The sequence below is a fragment of the Oryctolagus cuniculus genome, chromosome X (genome assembly GCF_051225735.1).
Source record: "Oryctolagus cuniculus isolate XC-2025 breed Fujian yellow rabbit chromosome X, ASM5122573v1, whole genome shotgun sequence".
NCBI lineage: Eukaryota > Metazoa > Chordata > Mammalia > Lagomorpha > Leporidae > Oryctolagus > Oryctolagus cuniculus.
In genome coordinates this window covers 91204404-91225544 of record NC_142888.1, presented here as the reverse complement: position 1 = coordinate 91225544, position 21141 = coordinate 91204404, and the positions used below count along the sequence as shown (strand labels likewise).

General features: G+C 46.1%; 1 protein-coding gene across 38 annotated transcripts in view; it reads right to left on the bottom strand.

Moving 5' to 3' along the window:
• TRMT2B (tRNA methyltransferase 2B) overlaps positions 1 to 17937 on the bottom strand; it is a 123187-nt gene extending 105250 nt beyond the window's left edge. For 18 of the 38 annotated variants that reach the window (XR_011385531.2, XR_011385529.2, XR_011385528.2 and 15 more), the window contains exons 1-7: positions 17775 to 17908; positions 15113 to 15264; positions 11697 to 11966; positions 10980 to 11034; positions 9558 to 9689; positions 8823 to 8922; positions 7717 to 7787 (exon numbers count right to left, since the gene is read on the bottom strand). Coding sequence is in view for 14 of the 38 variants with exons in the window: in XM_017349887.4 (XP_017205376.4) it covers positions 7717 to 7787; positions 8823 to 8922; positions 9558 to 9689; positions 10980 to 11034; positions 11697 to 11962 (624 nt within the window). In the remaining 24 variants the exon portion in view is untranslated. Of the gene's footprint in view, positions 1 to 7716; positions 7788 to 8822; positions 8923 to 9557; positions 9690 to 10979; positions 11035 to 11696; positions 11967 to 12117; positions 12241 to 15112; positions 15265 to 17774 lie in introns of all 38 variants that reach the window. The other 20 variants (XR_016228159.1, XR_016228160.1, XR_011385543.2 and 17 more) reach the window with 8 other exon arrangements.
• Positions 17938 to 21141: the final 3204 nt, after the last annotated feature.

The following is a 21141-nucleotide window of genomic DNA, read 5'->3' as shown; positions in this document are numbered from 1 at the left end:
ATCAGTGTGAAGCCAGGAGCCAGGAGCTTCTTCCGCGTCTCCCACATGGGTGCAGGGGCCCAAGGACTTGGGCCATCTTCCACTGCTTTCCCAGGCCATAGCAGAGACCTGGATCAGAAGTGGAACAACTGGGACTCAAACCGGCGCCCATATGGGATGTCGGCGCTGCAGGTGGCGACTTTACCCGCTATGCCACAGCACTGGTCTCAAGGATGTTAAAAATTAAAAGTGGGAAAAATAATAAAAACATTGGTATATTTCAAAAGTAATTCACAAGAAGGAAAATAAGGCAAAGAGAAGGAAATAGCAGAAACGAATGAGTAGAAGATTACAACAGCAATCCATGGAGTCCAAAATCCAAATAGGAGGCACAGACAGAGCACAGAAAACGAGAGGGGAGGGTAATCAAAGAAATCATAGAGAACAATTTCCCACATCTGAAAGTATTAGTTTCCAGCTGGGCAAGGCCTGGAAAGTGTCCACCACAATGGATGAGAAAAAGAAAAAGGCCCACGTGGTCATGAAGCTCCAATGATAAAGACAGGTTCCTTAAAAGCTTCTAGAGGGGAAACCAAGGGAGGAGTGGATTATCTACAAAAAGGACTTAAAGTAGAAGTTACACTTACACAACACTGGTAGCCTGATGACAATGAGACTGTGTCTTTTTCTTTTTTTTTTTTTTTTGACAGGCAGAGTTAGTAAGAGAGAGACAGAGAGAAAGGTCTTTCTTCCGTTGGTTCACCCTCCAAATGGCTGCTACGGCCGGCACTGTGCCGATCCGAAGCCAGGAGCCAGGTGCTTCCTCCTGGTCTCCCATGTGTGTGTAGGGCCCAAGGACCTGGGCCATCCTCCACTGCCTTCCTGGGTCACAGCAGAGAGCTAGACTGGAAGAGGAGCAACCGGGACAGAATCCAGTGCCCCAACCGGGACTAGAACCCGTGGTGCCAGCACCCCAGGCAGAGGATTAGCCAAGTGAGCCACAGCGCCAGCCAAGAGACTGTGTCTTCAAATTTATAAAGGCAAATTATTTTCAACCCAGAACTTTAAACTGCATCATTCCTAGGTCAGCATAGGCTTCTGGAGACAGGCAAAGGCTCTACAAATTTACCCACCAGATACACTTACTAATAGAGGTTGTGCTTTAGCCAAATGAGGGTGTAAACTTAAAAACTAAAGATTACAGGGGATCTAAAGAACAGGGGAAAAGAGATGGGAAAGCAGCAAAAGTCATTCCAGGATGACAGCCATGCCGAAGGCCCAATGGGCCTAGGTTGGTGGGCTCCAGGAAAAAGGTCTTCAAAGAAAAACTGGAAAGGAAGCTTTGGAACATATGGAGAAAACTGGTGAATGCTTGACAGAGGTTTTACAGCAACTGGTTCATAGAAAACTAAGCAAATGCGGAAAATGCGGTAATAATGCAAACCAATCAGAACAGAAATTGCCTCCAACTAATGCATAGGGGATGGATGGAAAGTAGGTGAGAGGACGGGTAAAGTAATATTGGCTATGTGTTGATAGTTCAGCTGAGTAATAAATACATGGGGCTTATTCCACCATTGTCCACTTACACATGCAGATAACCTTCCATAATATAAAAGGAAACAAAAAATAAAGGTATGCCTACTTGGTTCAGCAGTGAGTATCCATGATAATAACAGAAACAATAAGTAATTTAAGCAAAAACTACAAGAAAGATATTCAGAGGAAAGATAGGCTGGGGGAGACAAAATAACAAAGACCAATTCTTACATGTCATAACTGGAAGTCAACAAATAATATGGCAAATATGACAAGGCAGAATAATGTACTATTTAAAACATGAAACACCTGCAGCCATAGCTTTAAAAAATGCTGGTGTTTGTGGTCTGAGGAGCAAGACTTAAGAGTTACATAACATTTCTTTCTTAACCTTTTAGTACTATTCAACTTTGATTTTTTGACTTTTTTTTTTTTTTTTTTGGACAGGCAGAGTGGATAGTGAGAGAGAAAGACAGAGAGAAAGGTCTTCCTTTTCCATTGGTTCACCCCGCAGTAGCCTCTGCGGCCAGCGCACTGCGGCCAGCACACCGCGCTGATCCGAAGCCAGGAGCCAGGTACTTCTCCTGGTCTCCCATGGTCTCTCGGCTATCCTCCACTGCACTCCTGGGCCACAGCAGAGAGCTGGACTGAAAGAGGAGCAACCGGGACAGAATCTGGCGCCCCGACCAGGACTAGAACCCGGGGAGCCAGCGCCGCAGGCGGAGGATTAGCCTAGTGAGCTGTGGCGCTGGCCAACTTTTTTATTTTTTAAGAAATAATTGTCGCTCCCCGTCTTCGTGGAGGAGCGACACTAGACCCTGCCTGGGCTTCCTATCCGAGTCACGGCACCATTATGTCGCTCCCCGTCTTCGTGGAGGAACGACACAGGACCCTGCGCTGTTCTTTCGTCTGCTCGGCCCTCCCCGGGTTTGCTGCTGGTTCTTCCCGGGTTGGCTACCATCCCTTCCACCTCCGTGGAAGGGCGGTTCCCCCTGCCACTTTCCCCACTTCCGCGGGGGAGCGGCACACCGCCGGCCGGCTCTCTCGGGGGCTGCACAGGTGTTCCTTCAGATAGATGTTCCTGGTGCATGTTGTCTCTCTCCTCCTTTATAGTCCTCTTCCACCAATCCCAACTCTGCTACCCACACGCCGAGTACGCTGCTCTCCTCCAATCAGGAGCAGGTCCTACAGTTTACTGGTTGAACTGGAGGCAGCTGCGTAGAAGCTGTTTCTCCCTTCTCAGCGCCATATTGTGGGAGAGCAGATGCATAGAATAAGTCTTAATTCCAGTAACTTAGTCTAGTCCGAGTTGCTCCCCACAATAATGCTGGGGCAGGCGCTATGGCACAGGGGGTAAAGCCACCGCTTGCAGTGCTGGCATCCCATATGGGCACTGGTTTGAGTCCTGGCTGCTCCACTTCCAATCTAGCTCTCTGTTATTGCCTGAGAAAGCAGTAGAAGATGGCCCAAGTCCTCGGGCCCTTGCACCCACTTGAGAGACCTGGAGGAAGCTTCTGGCTCCTGGCTTTGGATGGGCACAGCTCCGGCCGTCGCAGCCATCTGGGGAGTGAACCAACGGATGGAAGACCTCTCTTTCTTTCTTTCTCTCTCTCTCTCTCTCCGCCTCTGCCTCTCTGTAGCTCTGCCTTTCAAATAAATAAATAAATATTTAAAAAAAAAAAAAGAAAGAATGCCACAGGCAGATACCTGCAGTTAAAGCAAGGTTTCTCTTTCTTTTTATTCTAAAGGCAAAGTGAGAGAGAGAGGGAGAGAGATCTTCCACTACTGGTTCACTTCTCAAATGCCTACAACAGCCAGACTGGGCCAGGCTGAAGCCAGGAACTCCACTGAGATCCTGCACATGGATGGCAAGGACTCAAGCAATGGAACAATCATCTGTTGCATCCCAGGCACATTAGCAGGGAGCTGGATCAGAGGCAAAGTAGCAAGGAATTGAATCAGCACCGGATATGGGACCCATGCAGCTTAACCCATCAGCCCTATCTGATGTTGAAAACTATGGTTTTTGGGGCTGGCGCTGTGGCACAGTGGGTTAACGCCCTGGCCTGAAGTGCTGGCGTCCCATATGGGCACCGGTTCTAATCCCAGCTGCTCCTCTTTCAACCCAGCTCTCTGCTATGGCCTGGGAAAGCAGTGAAAGATGTCCCAAGTCCTTGGGCCCCTGCACCCACGTGGGAGACCCGGAAGAAGCTCCTGGCTCCTGGCTTTGGATCGGCGCAGCTCCGGCCGTTGTGGCCAATTGGGGAGTGAACCATCGGATGGAAGACTTCTCTCTCTCTGCCTCTCCTCTCTCTGTGTAATTCTGACTTTCAAATAAAAAAAAATAAATCTTTGAAAAAAAAAGAAAACTATGGTTTTTAATAAGAAATAAATACTATATCATTTAAAAACTGCTTCTTAGGTCTTGGTGCTCTGGCTGCTAGCTACCACGAAATTCACATTTTGCCTCAAGACCCAGAAGTAGATATTTAAACCTCAAATAGACTGAGGTTATTCTGTCACCTTAATAGAATGGAACATCAGTACTGGTAACAGGAATGGAACATGAGGGTATAAAAACACTGAGAACAGCCCAGTGTCACATACATGTAAGGTACTATTTTTATTATTATCATAATGGGCATCTGGCCTTCGAGTACCTCGTAGATTGAATTTCAGATGCAGCACACATTTTTCAGGGCAGAAGAATATGGATCAATAGGGAGGGTAGAAATTTGCTCAACAGAAGCAGGAAAGCAGGTAAACATGACAAAGAGGTATTCATTCACCGAACATCTGATGAGCGCCCACCACATGGTGAGCCTCTGGAGTGCTAGACTCCAACGTTACATACCACAGAGCAGCTGCCGCCGCAGCCTGGTATGGGAAGCACTACGCAGCAATGCAATACGGTGTGATGACTGCTACAACAGGACACAGCAATGGGGAGAAACGCAGCACAGCGAACAGGGATCGCAAGTAAATAAATAAATCATAAAATTATCTGACCCAAAACGTCATTAGTGCAGAGGCTGACGAGCCCTGGCCTGAGACAAGGATGATGTCAAGAGCACTGCATGACACTGGAGGACAGTAGAAGCCTTTTGCAAATGCACTTTCTAAAGCCAGAATGTAAATAACAGGGAACTTCAAAAAGTTCATGGAAAAGGGAGTGAAAAGTAAGCTTGTTTTGCTGTCAAAATACTTTAAAATCCATACATAGAGTTATTGAAGAGCCCTAATTTAACTTTAGGAATCGTCAATGTACAAGCAGCCCTTCAAGCCATCAGTTAATGTTGAGTAGTCTCCCATGAGTATATTCAGAAGGAGGGAGTACTTACTGGGGGACACATTTATACTGGGGAAAGGAAGAGACAGATCCCAGGACAAAGACGGCAAAGTGACCATTAAGACATTAGAAAACCAAGGCCAGTGCTGTGCTCAGGGCATTGAGTCACTGCCTGCAACATCAAGACCCCAAATGAGCACCAGTTCAATTCCTGGCTGCTTCATTTCTGATCCAGCTCCCTGCTAATGGAGCAGCCTTCCCTGGGAAGGAGTGGAAGATGCCCCGAGTGCTGGGGACCCTACACCCATGTGGGAGACCAGAAGGAAGCTCCTGGCTCCTGGCTTTGGCCTGGCCCAGTCCCAAGCATTGCGGCCATTTGGGGAGTAAACCAGAAGATGGAATCAATCTCTATCTCTGTCTTCCTGTCTCTCTCTCTCTTTCTCTCTCTCTCTCTGCAACTCCATCTTTCAAATAAATAATCTGCTTTTAAAAAAGAGAAGAAAACCATCAGAGGATGGTATCACAGAAACCAAACAGCAGCAGTGGATCAGGAGCAAAAAGAATAATTAGAAGTGGCAAAAGCAGAGAAAAGTTAAATAAGCTAGGAACAGGAAGTTCCAACTGAATTTGGAAAGATGAAGGTCACTGATGACTTTGGAGCATTGGGAACAGAAGCAAGAATCATATGTCCAGGGCTGGCGCTGTGGCACAGCGGGTTAAAGCCTTGGCCTGCATCCCATATGGGCAATGGTTCGAGTCCCTGCAGCTCCTCTTCCAATCCAGCTCTCTGTTATGGCCTGGGAAAGCAGTGGAGGATGCCCCAAGTCCTTGGGCCCCTGCACCCGCATGGGAGACCTGAAAGAAGTTCCTGGCTCCTGGCTTCGGATCAGGTCACCTCTGGCTGTTGCAGTCATTCGGGGAATGAACCAGTGGCATGGAAGACACCCCCCACCCCCACCCTCTCTGGCTCTATCTCTCTCTGTAACTCTTTCAAATAAATAAAATAAATCTTTAAGAAAAAAAAAGAATCATATGTCCTTAAAAATGAGAGCTATTTCATATACTCACAAACTGAAAGAAAAGGGCCAATAGAGGTTAAAAGCAAAAATAGGACAAAGAGGTTATTTAGTAAACATCAAGGATCCTGGGCAGTAGGACAAGAATCCAAACAGGGAGGACCTATACCTCCTTCACTGATACAGAAGAGGACAACGAGAAATTTCAGCAAAATGTGTACATGGTTAAGAGGTGCAGTTAAGGGAGTTCTCATCATTTACAATAGTTACTAGGCCGGCGCCGCGGCTCACTAGGCTAATCCTCTGCCTTGCGGTGCCTGCACACCAGGTTCTAGTCCCGGTCGGGGCGCCGGATTCTGTCCCGGTTGCCCCTCTTCCAGGCCAGCTCTCTGCTGTGGCCAGGGAGTGCAGTGGAGGATGGCCCATGTCCTTGGGTCCTGCACCCCATGGGAGACCAGGAGAAGCACCTGGCTCCTGCCTTTGGATTAGCGTGATCCGCCGGCCACCGTGTGCCAGCCGCGGCGGCCATGGGAGGGTGAACCTACGGCAAAGGAAGACCTTTCTCTCTGTCTCTCTCTCACTGTCCACTCTGCCTGTCAAAAAAAAAAATAGTTACTATAGAAGCAGGTGTCCGGTCTAGCCGTTAAGGTACCTGCATCCCACATCAGAGGGTCTGGATTTGAGTCCCACTTCTGGCTCCAGACTCCAGCTTCCTGCTAATGTGAACCCTGGGAGAGAGTGGTAATGGCTCAAGTAAGTGGATGCCTGTCACCAACATGGGAAACCTGGACTGAGTTGAGGTACCAGCTCCCAGCTTCGGCCTGGCCCACTTCCAGCCAAAGGAGGCATCTGGGGAGTGAACCAGCAGATGGGAGCTTGCTGTCTCTCCACCTCACAAATAACCAATTTTTAGTTAAAAATAAGAATAGTCACTATAGGGAAAGGGAGAAAGTAGTTGAGAAGGTCCGTGGAAGACTTCTAGAAAATGATCTTATTCCCAGCTGTGTTCTACTAACAGAATCCTGGAGGGTAAGATGTATTTTATCAGAAGGCAGCATCGAAGTGCTGAATCATTAGGAGGGCAGGTGCACCTCAGAATTAACACACAGAGGGATCTATGTTGTGGCGCAGCAGGTTAAGCTGCTGCTTGCAATGCTGGCATCCCATATGAGCACTAGTTCAAGTCCCCCTGCTCTGCTTGTGATCCAGCTCCCTGCTGATGCACCTGGGAAAACAACAGAAGATGACCCAAGTACTTGGGCCCCTGCCATCCATGTGAGACCCAGATGGAGTTCCAGGCTCCTGGCTTCAGCCTAGCCCAGACCTAGGCCTGGTCCCCCATCATTCTCCCTTTCCAATAAAGAATGAAGAGAGAAGAATCGGTTGGTATTTCTGTTCAGTCCCCACTAAACATGGCTTTGGCCTTTTTTCTTTTCAGTTCCAAAAGGACAGGCATGATGTCTGCTGACATGCTGAGTCACTACTGTTGCCCCAGCACAGCACCTGACACATAGTAGGCACTCAAGACATACTGAGCCTTTGAACCAGGAGAACATCAAAACCACTTCAGGATGCAGATAACTCACTGTCACTCCCACATCTCATGATATTTCTCTATTCTGTTCTGCCGAAGACACTCGCCTTCCAATTATCTCAGGACCTGACACTGGCTACAGCTTGAACTTAACAGTAATGGACGTAGTCCTCTCCCTTCCTTCTCAGCCTTCGTGAAATGAAACGCCAGCAGTCATCTCTCCACACTGAGCCGCATACACTCAGAATCTCACCTACCCTCTAGCACTGGCAGTGGCTCTGATACTGAAATGTCACGGTTGCTGCTGTAATAGGCGACAATGCCCCACGTCATTTCATAATACCCTTGTCCCTTTTTACCTGAGCCACTTGATTGTGCTTCTCAGGGATGTTTTTCAGATGGCTGGACTGCACACAGACCACGTTCCCATCTGTGGGAAATAAAAGAATTAACTGATGGGCTTTTCTCTGAAAAAGATTATTTAGGAGAAAATGTCTGCCAACTCCAGTTCCCTCCTTCGAAGAGGCGTATTGTGGATAGGAGGAAGCAAAGTACTTAATTCTAGCACATGGCCATTTTTCAGGGAAAACCTAATTGTTTCCTGGTCTAGCCATTAAGCAGTGAATTCTTAATGGAGCTCGTCCTCACTATTTTCTTTCATACCACAAATGTGCCATATGACGACATCTGCTTTCTGTTCACATTTTAAGAGGAAAAATAAAATGTAATGGGTTTTGTTTTTCTGGCTACTGAATAATACAACACTGACGTCATCTTCATTTAATTCAGCGCACAGTGGGGGAAAAAAAACCAAGTGCCTCCTAATGAACTGTAGTTTAAAGCATATGGATATTAAATAGTGTGACTAATACAAAAAACGGTGGGTTTATTGAAAATGGGCAAATAGGAAGTCCAGGAATGGAATTTGGGAATGGATACCAGAGTTAAGTCTCAGAAATAGGCCACTAAGATTTCCCTCACCCAAATACACTTCCCCTATCAATTCCTTTAAGGCAGATTTATCACAGAAAACTCTGTCTTTCAGGGATATGGGGATATGTGATAGAAAAGGCAACTCTAACAACGAGGAGACTGCTCCCAGTATGGAAACTAGCATAAACTGACGCCGCCGCTGCCGCTGGTGATGACGACGACGATGATGATGATACAGCCGCTGCAACAATGGTAACACTTATGAAGTGCTTGCTAGGTTATCAGCTATATGGCTTATTGAAGAAGAAAGAGCAAGGGATCATATGATTTCTGTCACTGTGTTATAATGACTACCCACCAGAATGTATCTACAATGAACCTTGGGATCACGTTCTGCAGCAAAGACTTCCAATTCAACCTCCTTCTTTAAGGCCACTATATTTTCTACTCCTACTGACACTGTTCTCTGTGCTCTTCCCTTCCCTCTCAGTCCTTGGTTTGCTATTTCTACGGATCATAGCCTTCTACTGACCTCTCCAAGTTCCCAGGTAGTACCCCACAGTCTTGGGATTGCCGTCTGGACCTCGGTTCACAGAGAAGGTGGACTTATTTCGGTAGCCATTGATGACAGGCTGGAAAGGGCAAAAGGAAAGGAAGGGGACAAGAGGGGGGTCAAATGAAACAAAGGAGGAAAACAAAAGAGCAAAAACAGGATAAGAATACATGCTGCTTACCTGGAAGGTATGACATATGTGAAAGTCTGTGGCCAAGCAAGACACTCCACAGCAGAAAGGGGTTCTAATCTTATCAAAAAGGAGTCAGCAAATTTGTGGCAAGGCCCAGAGCATACATATTTTCGGTTTTACAGACCATATGGTCCCTATCCCAACTACTCAACTCTGCCACTATGGTGCAAACACAACCACAGACAACATATAAGCAAGGGAGCCCAGCTCAGGTAGTAGCATCGTGGTTGATAAACTGTGCCTTGTATCACATAGTCCTCAGTGTGAATCTCTACTCTGGCATTTCCAAGATGTGTGTGTCCTGGCAAATTACTTAATCTCTCTGAGCCTCTATGTCTTCATTTGTAAAATGGCAGTACCAACTCCTCAGAGTTATTGTAAACAGTAAAATGAAGAAAAATGGTGCATAAGAATCACTTAGCACAGAGCTCAATACCCAGCAAGTGCTTAGCAGATAGCGGCTGATTTTATGAGCCATGAAGAGGGCTTGGTGGGTAAGGAATGGGACGATGGAGACTTACAGAAGGTATAATAGGATGGAGAAGACAACACAGCTCCTTGGATGTTGCAGCTGCTGTGACCTTGACTCTTTGGAGCATCTGAAGGTAAGACTCCAGTCTCTGTAAAATTTTTTTCTGAGCTTCAAATTTCACCTGCAAAAGAATATAAGCAAGGAAACAAGACTTTTGTGATCTCACAGCAAAGAAAGGGAAACAAATGGGACAAAAGAAGGATATTGCACAGATTCTTGGGCCACGTTCTCAGCAGATAAGGAACCCAGAATAATGGAACTGAGACAAACCTAATAAGGTATTGGAGAAAGGCCAAGAGAAAGCTCTGGCATAAGCTTATCATTTTATTGAACTGTTCAGACTAAACGTTCAAGGTATTTGCCAGTGCTGACTAGTAGAGCTTTCTATAATGGAAACAGTCTATGTTTGCACTGTGTTCTATGTATACAGTAGCCACTACTGTATACAAGCTGCTGGGCACTTGAAATGCAGCTGGTGAGGCTGAAGAATGGAACTCTTAGTCTTATTTAACTAATGTATAGAGTCAATTCTGCTATAATGTGACATAAGTATTCTTATATATTCTGGGCTCCCTTGTTTGTATGTTGTCTGTGGTTGTGTTGGCACCACAGTGGCAGAGTTGAGTAGTTGGGATAGGGATCATATGGCCTGTAAAACCGAAGCATCTAAAGGTAATGCAAAATTGCACACACACAAAAACATCCCAGGGCTCATGGGAAAAAATGGGGTTAGGCACATAACATTCCAAAACTTTTCAGTGACACCCACAAAAAGATAAGAACCTAATAAACACAGTAGCATCATTTTTTACACAGCAAATGGTTAAGAAATATGAGTACTATGATAAGGATAGCAGTTTACCCTAAACCTAAAGTGTGCTTGTGTTTGTCAGAAGGGCTGCAGCTTAGAGTTAAAGGTGAAGTAGTAAAGGAGGGTTATATGAGTTGGACAGAAAGCTCTAACACCACATTCAGAGGAGTGTGTCTCACTCTAAAATCACTACTAAGCGAATGTGAAATCTGTATTATGCTCAAATTGTTCCCTAATATTTCAATCCATTGAAACAAATTTCCACTCTCAAAATAGGCATTAGAGTAGGATTGACTGTATTTAAATTTAAATAGCCACATGTGGCTAGTGGCTACTGTTGCTGGAAACTGCAGCTGTATATGCCACAGCATGAGCACCACCACTTCCACACAGAGCTGTAAAGAGTGGCAAAATAGCCAGGAACAAAATAGGCATTTGGATCTAAGCATCTAGAGTCTGGAAAATATGAGCAGCCTGAAGTTCCAATTCCAGTCACTGGGATATAGTTTCAGGCCTGGGAGAATCGTCCAGTCAAGCTTTCTCCCAGTTTAATGCTGTTTTGCTGGAGAGGAAAGGTAAAGACTCAAGCTGGGCGCCTACCTTGAGCTGCTCTTCATAGCTCAGCCTCCAGAGTGGCGTTACAACATCAGCCAGCCTTGAATCAAATAATTCAGGCACTTCGTTAATCATATAAACATGTCTCGAGCACCCACTATGCCTATGTACTTCCTGCTACCATTTTCTCTAGTGTTTTACTTAGCATTCAGAAGACTTAACTCACGAGCCTCTAGGGAGAAGGAGTCTGGGAGAGGAGCCCATTTTGGTGCTGTCTACTTAACAAAGCAGAACAGATGGGCAAACCTCATATAAGAAAAATTCAGATTTATCAGGTGATAATTAATCATATTACAAAAGGCTTCACTGTTGGGTTCCTTTAAATAGCTCACCTCCCTAATGCCTTTAAAATATAATTTGATTTAGAAGATGCATTTGTTGCATAAAATGAGGTCTATTTGTGTTTGTATGGCTGCAATGGGACTCTTGATTTCTAATCCATCTAATATCATTCTGGGGCGCTGGTTTTCAGCACACATACCCTGGACTGTTTAGAGAAACAGAGTCCCACTCTAGCATCACCGTTCTGAGAAAAACATGCTCAAAGACAAGAATATTTTGTGCAACCCTAGAGCACTGCCACTCACATGACTTCTGCAGATGCCCTGAAGTCTGTGCTGGGTATCCTCACTTGCAGTGCCATGTTAGTTACATTAGGAATACGGAATTCCACCAGATCCACAGATCCGGACTGGGCCTCACCTTTCCTGCCAGGAACTCTCTGGTGGTCCAAGACGGCTTGGCTTCTTCTGATGTTTCTGTCCCCTTTGACAGTTCTTGGCTATCACATGGACGAAATTTCCCTGACATGCTGTGTCCAGAAAGAGTCGTGACCAACCTGGAAGCTGTCTGGCACCCCAGGGAAGCAGCAGTTGTTTGGAGAAGGGAGCCACCCCGGAGAGGAAGCACCTGGGGCTGTGTACCAGGACTCTTCTCCTGATACCTGCCATCCAAAGACACACGGACATCTACCTGGTGAAAGGCAGACATATACAAGTTGGGAAATGGAGGCACAACTCCCAAATCCCTTCACCCACTTACGAACCCTTAAGCAACCCCAACACCTAATTCAGCACTGGCGCAGGTGAGACACTCAGTAAAAAAGCAGAACCTGTTGAATTACCGTGCACAAGGTACTGTTAGGCTCCCACAGGAAAGAGAAGAGGAAAACATAGTCTTGGTCCTCCAGCAAACAGTTCAATTCTCTGCATACATGTCTGTGGCCAATCTCTTCCCCCTATTCTACCTGCCAAAACAACAACCAACCAACCAAACAGTATGTAGTAAGCATTTCCTATGTGCAAGACGCCAAGCCACACTGGAAACCAGAGGGGTTACAAAGGTTACAATCCAATTGAGGAGATCAAATGCCAACACAGAAAAGACATTAGTAAATAATGCAATATGCCTGGTTCCTGATGAGCACTCAGGGCAGGCTCCCCAGCCAGGCTCTCCCTGCCAGGAGTACCAAAGAAAGGCAAGGGAGGTGAATTAGATGTTTGGAGCACAGGAGGTAGACTGGCCTGGCTAAAACACTCATTCATTTCAGGGAACAGAGACAATAAGGTTGAAAAGTTAAGGCAACATGATGAGACTTGGAGGAATGTTAATACCTGAATAAAATATTGACTTTATTGTACTTTATTCACTTCATTGGCTTTATGTAGAGAAATAAAGAGGACATATGGTGGTAAAGAAAAAGTAGGCTCACATGTGAGATGTGCTGGGTTTGATCCGATAGGGAAATATCCAAAGGGAAACCTACTAAGAAGCACAGAAGCAGCAAGACAAGTCAAGAGAGAAGTCAATGCTGGAGACTCTGGTCCAGTACAAGCTCTAAGATCAAAAGAGGGGCCGGCGCTGTGGCAAAGCGGGTAAAGCCACTGCCTTCAGTGCCAGCATCCCATATGGGAGCCGGTTCGAGACTCAGCTGCTCCACTTCCAACCCAGCTCTCTGCTGCGGCCTGGGAAAGCAGTAAAGGATGGCCCAATCCATGGACCCCTGCACCCGCATGGGAGATTTGGAAGAAGCTCCTGGCTCCTGGCTTCAGATCAGCCCAGCTCTGTCCATTGTGGCCAACTGGAGAGTGAACCATCAGATGGAAGACCTCTCTCTCTCTCTCTCTCTGCCTCTGCCTCTCTGTAACTCTGACTTTCAAGTAAATAAATCTTTTTTTAAAAAAAGGATCAAAAGAGAGCTTTGAGTACAGAGAAGAGCAAAAGGCCAATGACTAAAGCTAGGGAAAGGTAATATTTGGAGAGCAGAAAGAGATGCTGATGACTCGGGAGGAAAACAAAGAGAGTGTAGGGCTGAGGAGGTCGAGAGCAACACGGGATGAAAAGGCTCTACATCCCAGGAAGTCTGGGGCTAAAGGCAATGGGCAGCGGCAGACAGTGGGGACAGTGAAGGCTTTGGGATTGTAGGAGCACAGACCTTAAGTAGACAGATTGGGCCTGGCAGCCCATTGGCTCCACCACTTAGGAGCAAGGTAGCAAGAATCATTTCCATTGACCTTAGTCTTGTTTTTGTTTTAGCTGGATAATGCAGGCAGTAATAGAACCTACCTCATATAATGGTTCTAAGAGTTAAATAAAGATAATTAACAGAAAGTCCTTAGCAGATCTGAGATGATATTTGCAAAGCTCTTCAAGGTTAACAATGACTGTCATGATGCATTTCAAAACAGCATCTGGGGTGACAATATCAAAGGAGAGGAGCTAGAAGAGGCGACAGTGGGAGTAACTCTGAGACCAAAGCTGGAAGAGTTAAAATGGGTGACTCTGAGAATACAGGGGAGGGCTCCACTTTGCAAACAGGAAGGAATCCCTCTTCCTCCAACACGGGATCCTGTTTTGTTGCTTATTGTGTCCTGTCTACTGTTGTGTAAGCGCATTTTAAAGTACCCAGGACTTGGCTTGACATCCTTCTGATCGGCTGTGAAATTACCTTTCTGTCACTGACCTCTCCCTTGGAGTTCATCCCAACACTAAGTCACACTTTAACTCACTATATTAAAGTCCAGTGTATGCAACGGATTTATTAACAAAGATTCCTCCAGAGCTCCCTCTTATTACTAACTTAGTATGCTATGATCAATGAGTAATTGAGAGGATGCTGACTTGGGTGCTGTAATATGCAGCTTACATACCATTCTATATGATTGCAAACTACTAAAGGGAGCAACTGATATAGCCTGTAATCATTTTCAGGAGGGAGGGGAATTCCAGATTTCTAACAGAAGATTAAGCTGGCCCAGAATCCAAATGTTAATGATAGTACTCCCCACCCAAACTCCCTACAAAAGGCAACAAGTTGTCATGGTTAAGAACACAGGCCTTGGGGCTGGTGCTGTGGTGCAGCGGGTTAAAGCCCTGGCCTGAAGGGTTGGCATCCCATATGGGCGCTGGTTCTAGTCCCAGTTGCTCCTCTTCCAATCCAGCTCTCTGCTATGGCCTGGGAAAGCAGTAGAAGATGGCCCAAGTCCTTGAGCCCCTGCACCCACATGGGAGACCCGGAAGAAGCTCCTGGCTCCTGGTTTCGGATCTGCGCAGCTCCAGCCGTTACGGCCATCTGGGAAGTGAACCAGCGGATGGAAGACCTCTCTCTCTGTCTCTACCTCTCTCTGTAACTCTTTCTAATAAAATAAAATAAAATAAAACTTAAAAAAAAAAAGAAAAGAAAAAAGAACACAGGCCTTGGGGCCAATGTTGTAGCCTAGCAGGTGGCATCCCATGTGGGATGTGACACCAGCATACCATTGGGGCACTGGTTTGGATCTTGGCTGCTGCACTTCCAATCTAGTTCTGTGCTAATGGCCTGGAAAAAGCAGTGGAAGATGGACCAAGTGCTTGGGCGCCACCCATATGGAGGCCCAGATGATGCTCCAGGCTCCTAGCTTAGGCCTGGCCCAGTGCTGGTCACTGTGGCTATCTGGGAAATGAGCCAGCAGATAGATGCCTCTCTGTCTCCCTCTCTCTATAATAAAATAAATAAATCTTAAAAAGAAAGAAAGAATATGGGGCCTTAGAACTATGCTCTAATCCCAACTCTACTTCATTACTTAATCACTTTGAATCCCAGGGTCTCTATCCATAAGAATAGGGCTGATAACACCTACCTTTCAAGTTTGTGGTGAGAATTAAATGAGCTCATATACATGAAATGCTCAGGACTGCTCAATGTGTGTCACTACCCCTCCTTGGGCTCTACCCCTCCTTGGGCTCTTCTTGAAAGCGTGTCACTTGGCTTCTTTGTGCCTCAGTCTCCAACCTGCAAAATTAGTAAGATATAATGCATGCAAGGGTTGTTACAAGAAGCACAATTACACGGGAACTTCTAAAAGCAACACACGCACACCAAACCTCTCCTCTCTGCATGTGTGCCTGCCAGACTATGATGTGGTCAGGTCACTACCAGCCCCTCAACCATCTGGTAAAACTATCAAAAGCAGGGGCCAGCACTGTGGCACTGCAGGTAAACCTGCCACCTGTGACACCAGCATCCCATATGAATACCAGTTCAGGTCCCAGTGCCTGGCTTTGGCTTGGCCCAATCTAGCCATTGCAGCCATCTGGGGAGTGAACCAGTGGATAGATCTCTTTGCCTCTGTCTCTGTCTCACTTTGTCTGTTAACTCTGCCTTTCAAATAAATAAATCTGTAAAAAAAATAAATAAATAAGTAAACCTAATTAAACTATCAAAAGTGTATGACCTGTGATGGCCCATATTTGTAGGATAAGAGATATTTATGTATTTTGATATGAAGGAGAACAAAAGCCAGAGAGAGGACATGAGGGAAGCAGGTGACAAAAATGAAAGAGCCGGCGCCACAGCTCATTAGGCTAATCCTCCACCTTGCGGCGCTGGCACACCGGGTTCTAGTCCCGGTCCCGGTCGGGGCGCCGGATTCTGTCCCGGTTGCCCCTCTTCCAGGCCAGCTCTCTGCTGTGGCCAGGGAGTGCAGTGGAGGATGGCCCAGGTCCTTGGGCCCTGCATCCCATGGGAGACCAGGAGAAGTACCTGGCTCCTGCCATCGGATCAACACGGTGCACAGGCCGCAGCGCGCAGGCCGCGGCAGCCATTGGAGGGTGAACCAACGGTAAAGGAAGACCTTTCTCTCTGTCTCTCTCTCTCACTGTCCACTCTGCCTGTCAAAAAAAAAAAAAAAGATGAAAGAATGACCTGGTGGGGCTGAGGAGGCCAATGACCTTGAATCCCAGATTTCAGGGAAGCAGGAAGGTGAAGGGAACATCAGGCTCTTTTAATGGGGTAGCATAGAAAGTGTTATGGTGGCAGAGAAAAGAATTACCCCGGTTCTTTGTCTCACATGGAAGAATTTCCAAGCAGACAAGCAGAGAGGGTTTAAAAGCAAGATTTATTAGAGTCACAGACCTCCAGCCAGAGTGGCAGGGAGGGGGGCTGCAAGAGAGGAAAAACCCAAAGGGGCTGCAGGTAGTGGGGTTTTTATGCCCAATTTTGGGGAAGAAAAAAACTTAACAGCTTGACATTCTATTACAAGGTAGGGACCAAATATCTATCAAAAGACCTGATTTGCAATCTTACATGCCCTGCAGCTAGCTCATAAAACAAAGAAAAAGCCATCCAGAAGGGTGGGACAGCTAACTTGTTTTCACAATGAACTGTGAAGCTTCCAAGGAGTGGTCAGGTAGGCACTTTTGGCCTTGCTAAAGACAAGCATTTCACACCCTAAATTATCACTCCTACCACCATGAAGGTCCATTAACCCATCTGACAGCTCACTAAAGGACAGAAGAGCTGAAGAATGTGGAAACAGCTATCCCAACCCCATGAGAGTCAGTGTTAGGGGGGCTCTCACTGGTGACTGCCACCAGGGCCGTGGTTCATGTGTGGCACCTCCAAAGCACTGTCCTTGTCCGGCTAGTCTTCTTCAAATGTGGTCTAAAATAGGACTCTCGGATTTCCCAGGGTCATGCATCAGCCATCATTCCTACTATAGAGTTTTTCATCGTTATGTAGTTAATTTCTGTGGTGAAATCTATTTTTCAAGGTAGCACAGTAATATCAGTCAAAGTGATTTCGTTTGTTTCTTAATATTAGCAGGGGCATCTATTTAAAGAAAGCACTGTTTTCCTTTTATAGTTTTTCCTGTTTTAATAAACGCTGGTGGCGTTTTTCTTAGGCGGAAAATAAGGAAACAAAACAGTGTGTGTTTGTGTGACAACTCCACTCCAGCCTGGGTGTCCGGAGTAGCCAGATAGGAAGGCAGAGTAATTGTGCAGGGCTTCCATGGATAGACGCAGCTCCAAATCCAAGAGGCTACATGGCAGTTCTGGTGCGCGCAGGGCCAAGGATCCGCTGGAGCCAAACGTCATCTGCCCACAAGAGTCCTGCTTGCCCTCCGCTCACCCTTCCTTGCCAAACCAGCAGCATGAACTGCGGCGCCCGCCTGCAGTCCACGTGCACTCAGATCCTTCCCCCTCCTCCTTTCTGCGGGCAGCTTCGGCCCAAAGTGCCTGTAGGAAGAGTTAACAAAGAGGAGACGCTAGGAAAGCTTGCTACTGAACTGGATTAGGCTGCAGGGCCAGGGGAATGGGGGGGGGGGGGGAGGACCCAGGAGTTACGTTGGCCTCTCCGCTGATCGTGACCTTGCGCAGCCACCACATGGCCGCGTCCCCCAGCGCCGCCAGTGTTCTCAATTCCCCGCCTTGCCGGCAGTTTGGTGCAGTAAGCACTTTTCTGTACAGCAAGGGTGAAATCGCGTTTTCCGGGCTATTTACCACCCCACCCCCTCGCCTTACCTCCCGTGGTAACCAATAAATCCTCTTACAAAGCTGCAGCGAGGTAAGAGTCACTTCCTGGTGCGCGGGACGCCTCCGCTGCAGCGCGCGCCGCGGGCCTGGGACGCCCGGCGCGGGACGTGAGACTCCTCCCCGCGTGGGCGGGGCCGCGACCCGGGCCTCTCCACTCCTCCCCCGCAGCCCCCTCCTCTACTTTCCTGGGGCCCTTCTCTAGACCTGCGGCAGAAGCAACCGGAGCTTTATTGTCCGCCACCCCTGTTCTCCAAATTCGCCCTGCTCCCCTCTACCCTGCCCATCATCGCCTGCTCATTTCTTCCTGTCCCACTGGCGGATGTAGATAAACCTCGGAAAAAACATCAAGAAATTAGCATTCCAGTTAACAGTGTTACCCACTCCAGAGATGCTTGCACTTTATGGCTTTCAACCCAAAGAATGACTTTCTAATGGTAGATGGAGTTGCAGGCATCACATCCAAAACGAATGGGGAGATGAGGGGCGAGGTGTTTTCCTGAAGCCCATCTTTTTGGGAAAAGTGAGCCTTATTGTGGGCCACAGAGTTTTTCAGGCATTCATTCCCTCTCTCTTTTATATTGTGTCAGAAAAGTATTTTGCTATTAAGACAACGTAAACCTGGTTTCTTAAGTGGATTGCACTCAAAGCAATTAAGTCTTAAATCATCGGGGAAAGAATGGTTTTTTTTTCTTCAACTACAGAACTCAGAAAGAGAGCTGATATGTTAGTTCATTCACCAGCTCTTGGACAGCATTTGATGATTTCTCTCATTTTGGGGATCACTAGCCCAGCCAAATGAGTAATAGAACATGTGTGTGCTGTAAAATCTTGTTGCTTTGATAGAACAAAATGTACAGTAAAATGAACCTACATTCAGTGACATTTGATTTTATTGTAAGCTTTTATTAATAACCATTTTACATTCATATGCCTGTATTTTGTTATATATTGCAATATTTACTGAATTTGTTGATTTCCAAATTTCTTTTTTTTAATTTTGTTTCAGTTATACAAATTTCATGTATTTCCTATATACAGATTTAGAAATATAGTGATACTTCCCACCCTACCCTCCCTCCCATCCGTGCTCCAACACTTCTTCATCCTCCCTTTCCCATTCCCACTTTTTAATTTTTACAAAGATCTATTTTCAGTTTACTTTATACTCATAAGGTTAACCTTACACTAAGTAAAGAGTTTAGCAAATAGTATGAAGAAAAAAACACTGTTCCTCATCGGTAGAGACAAGGGCTGTAAAGAATCATCAAGTCTCAAAATGTCCATTTCACTTCAATACATTACATTTTAGAGACTCTTTTAGTTACGCCAGATCAAGGAAAACAAATAATATCTGTCTTTTGGGGATTGGCTTATTTCACTAAGTATGGTTTCCAGTTGCATCCATTTTGTAGAAAAAAAAAGGATTTCATTTTTTTTACCCACTGTGTAGTATTCCATAGTGTATATGCACCATAATTTCTTTTTTTAAAAGATATACTTAGTTATTTGAAAGGCAGAGTTAGAGAGAGGCAGAAGCAGAGAGAGAGAGGGAGATAGGTCTTCCATCTACTCATTCACTCCCCAAATGGCCGCAACAGCCAGAGCTGGGCCAATCAGAAACTAGGAGCCTGGAGCTTCTTCCAGGTCTCCCATGTGGGTACCGGGGCCCAAGGACTTGATCTATCTTCTACTGCTTTCTCAGGCCTTAGCAGAGAGCTGGATCAGAAGTGGTGCAGCCAGGACTCGAACTGACACCTGTATGGGATATCAGCACTGCAGGAGGCAGCTTCACCCACCACACCACAGCACAGGCTCTCATAATTTCTTTATCCAGTCATCAGTTGTTGGACACCTAGGTTGATTCCCATCTTAGCTATTTGTGAATTGAGCTGCTATAAACTTGGGGGTACAAATAACTTTCGTATGTTTATTTCACTTCTTTTGGGTAAACTCCCAGGAGTGGGATGGCTGGGTCATATGGTAGGTCTATATTCAGGTTTCTGAGATATCTTCACACTGTCTTCCACAGTGGCTGCACCGGTTTACATTTCCACCAACAGTGGACTACGGTACCTTTTTCCCCACATCCTTGCAGTAGTTTGTTGTTTGTTGATTTCTGTATGAAAGCCATTCTAACTGGGATGAGGTGAAACCTCATTGTGGTTTTGATTTGCATTGCCCTGATAGCTAGTGATCCTGAGCATTTTTTCGTGTCTATTGGCCATTTGAATTGACATTTAATTTTTATGCTTAATAGTATTTGAGTTTAAATAGGAAGCACTATGTTGTTAACATTTCATTTATTTATTTACTAAAAGGATAACATGCCTACTATGTGCAAGGCAATGCATTCTCCCTAGTGAGTACAGCCAACAGCAAACAATGGGTCAGCCAGACCAAGACTCAAAACCCACATCTGCCACTTGCAAGCTGTGTGCACTTGAATAACTTATTTAACTGCTCAGTGCCTCAGTTGCCTCATCTGAAAAAATTCATAATAGTTGTACCCACCTCTTAGTGTTGTGATGAAAATTAAACAAATTTAATGTGAAGCGCTTAGAACAGGACACAATAAATGTTAGCTATAACAATTGAAAGATAATTTGATATACTGTATGCATGCACACTCACATACATATATATGTGTGTGTATATATATATGTGTATATATATATATACCTTGTTTTTTAAAACACAGATCTTTTACTTCCCGTTCTAAACTTGGGAATTAATTTAGAATTAACTCAAATTGCAACCATCTGAACTGCTTTAATGGCTCTTAAGCAAAATCTGGGCTCAAACCGCTGTTTCAGACATGTAGGTCCACACAGCACCATCAAGCAAGGTGAGGTCAGAGAAAGCACCTTCAGCTGTCTTTTCTCCTCCTCTTATCATCCCCTTGTGTAACTAGACAGCTCTACTCCTTTCTTCTCTCCTCTCCCTTTCTCCTCCTTCCCTTCTGTTCCTTTTTTGTTTTTAATGATAATAACCCCCATGCTAAGGCCTTTCTTTTTTTTTTATTTGACAGATAGAGTTAGACAGTGAGAGAGAGAGAGAGAGAGGTCCTTCCTTCCGTTGGTTCACCCACCAAATGGCCGCCACGGCCGGCGCAGTGCCGATCTGAAGCCAGGAGCCAGGTGCTTCCTCCTGGTCTCCCATGCGGGTGCAGGGCCCACGCACTTGGGCCATCCTCCACTGCCCTCCCAGGCCACAGCAAAGAGCTGGACTGGAAGAGGAGCAGTCAGGACTAGAACCCGGTGCCCATATGGGATGCCGGCGCTGCAGGTGGAGGATTAGCCAAGTGAGCCATGGCGCCGCCCCCCCCCCTTCTGTTCCTTTTTCAAATCCCATCTCC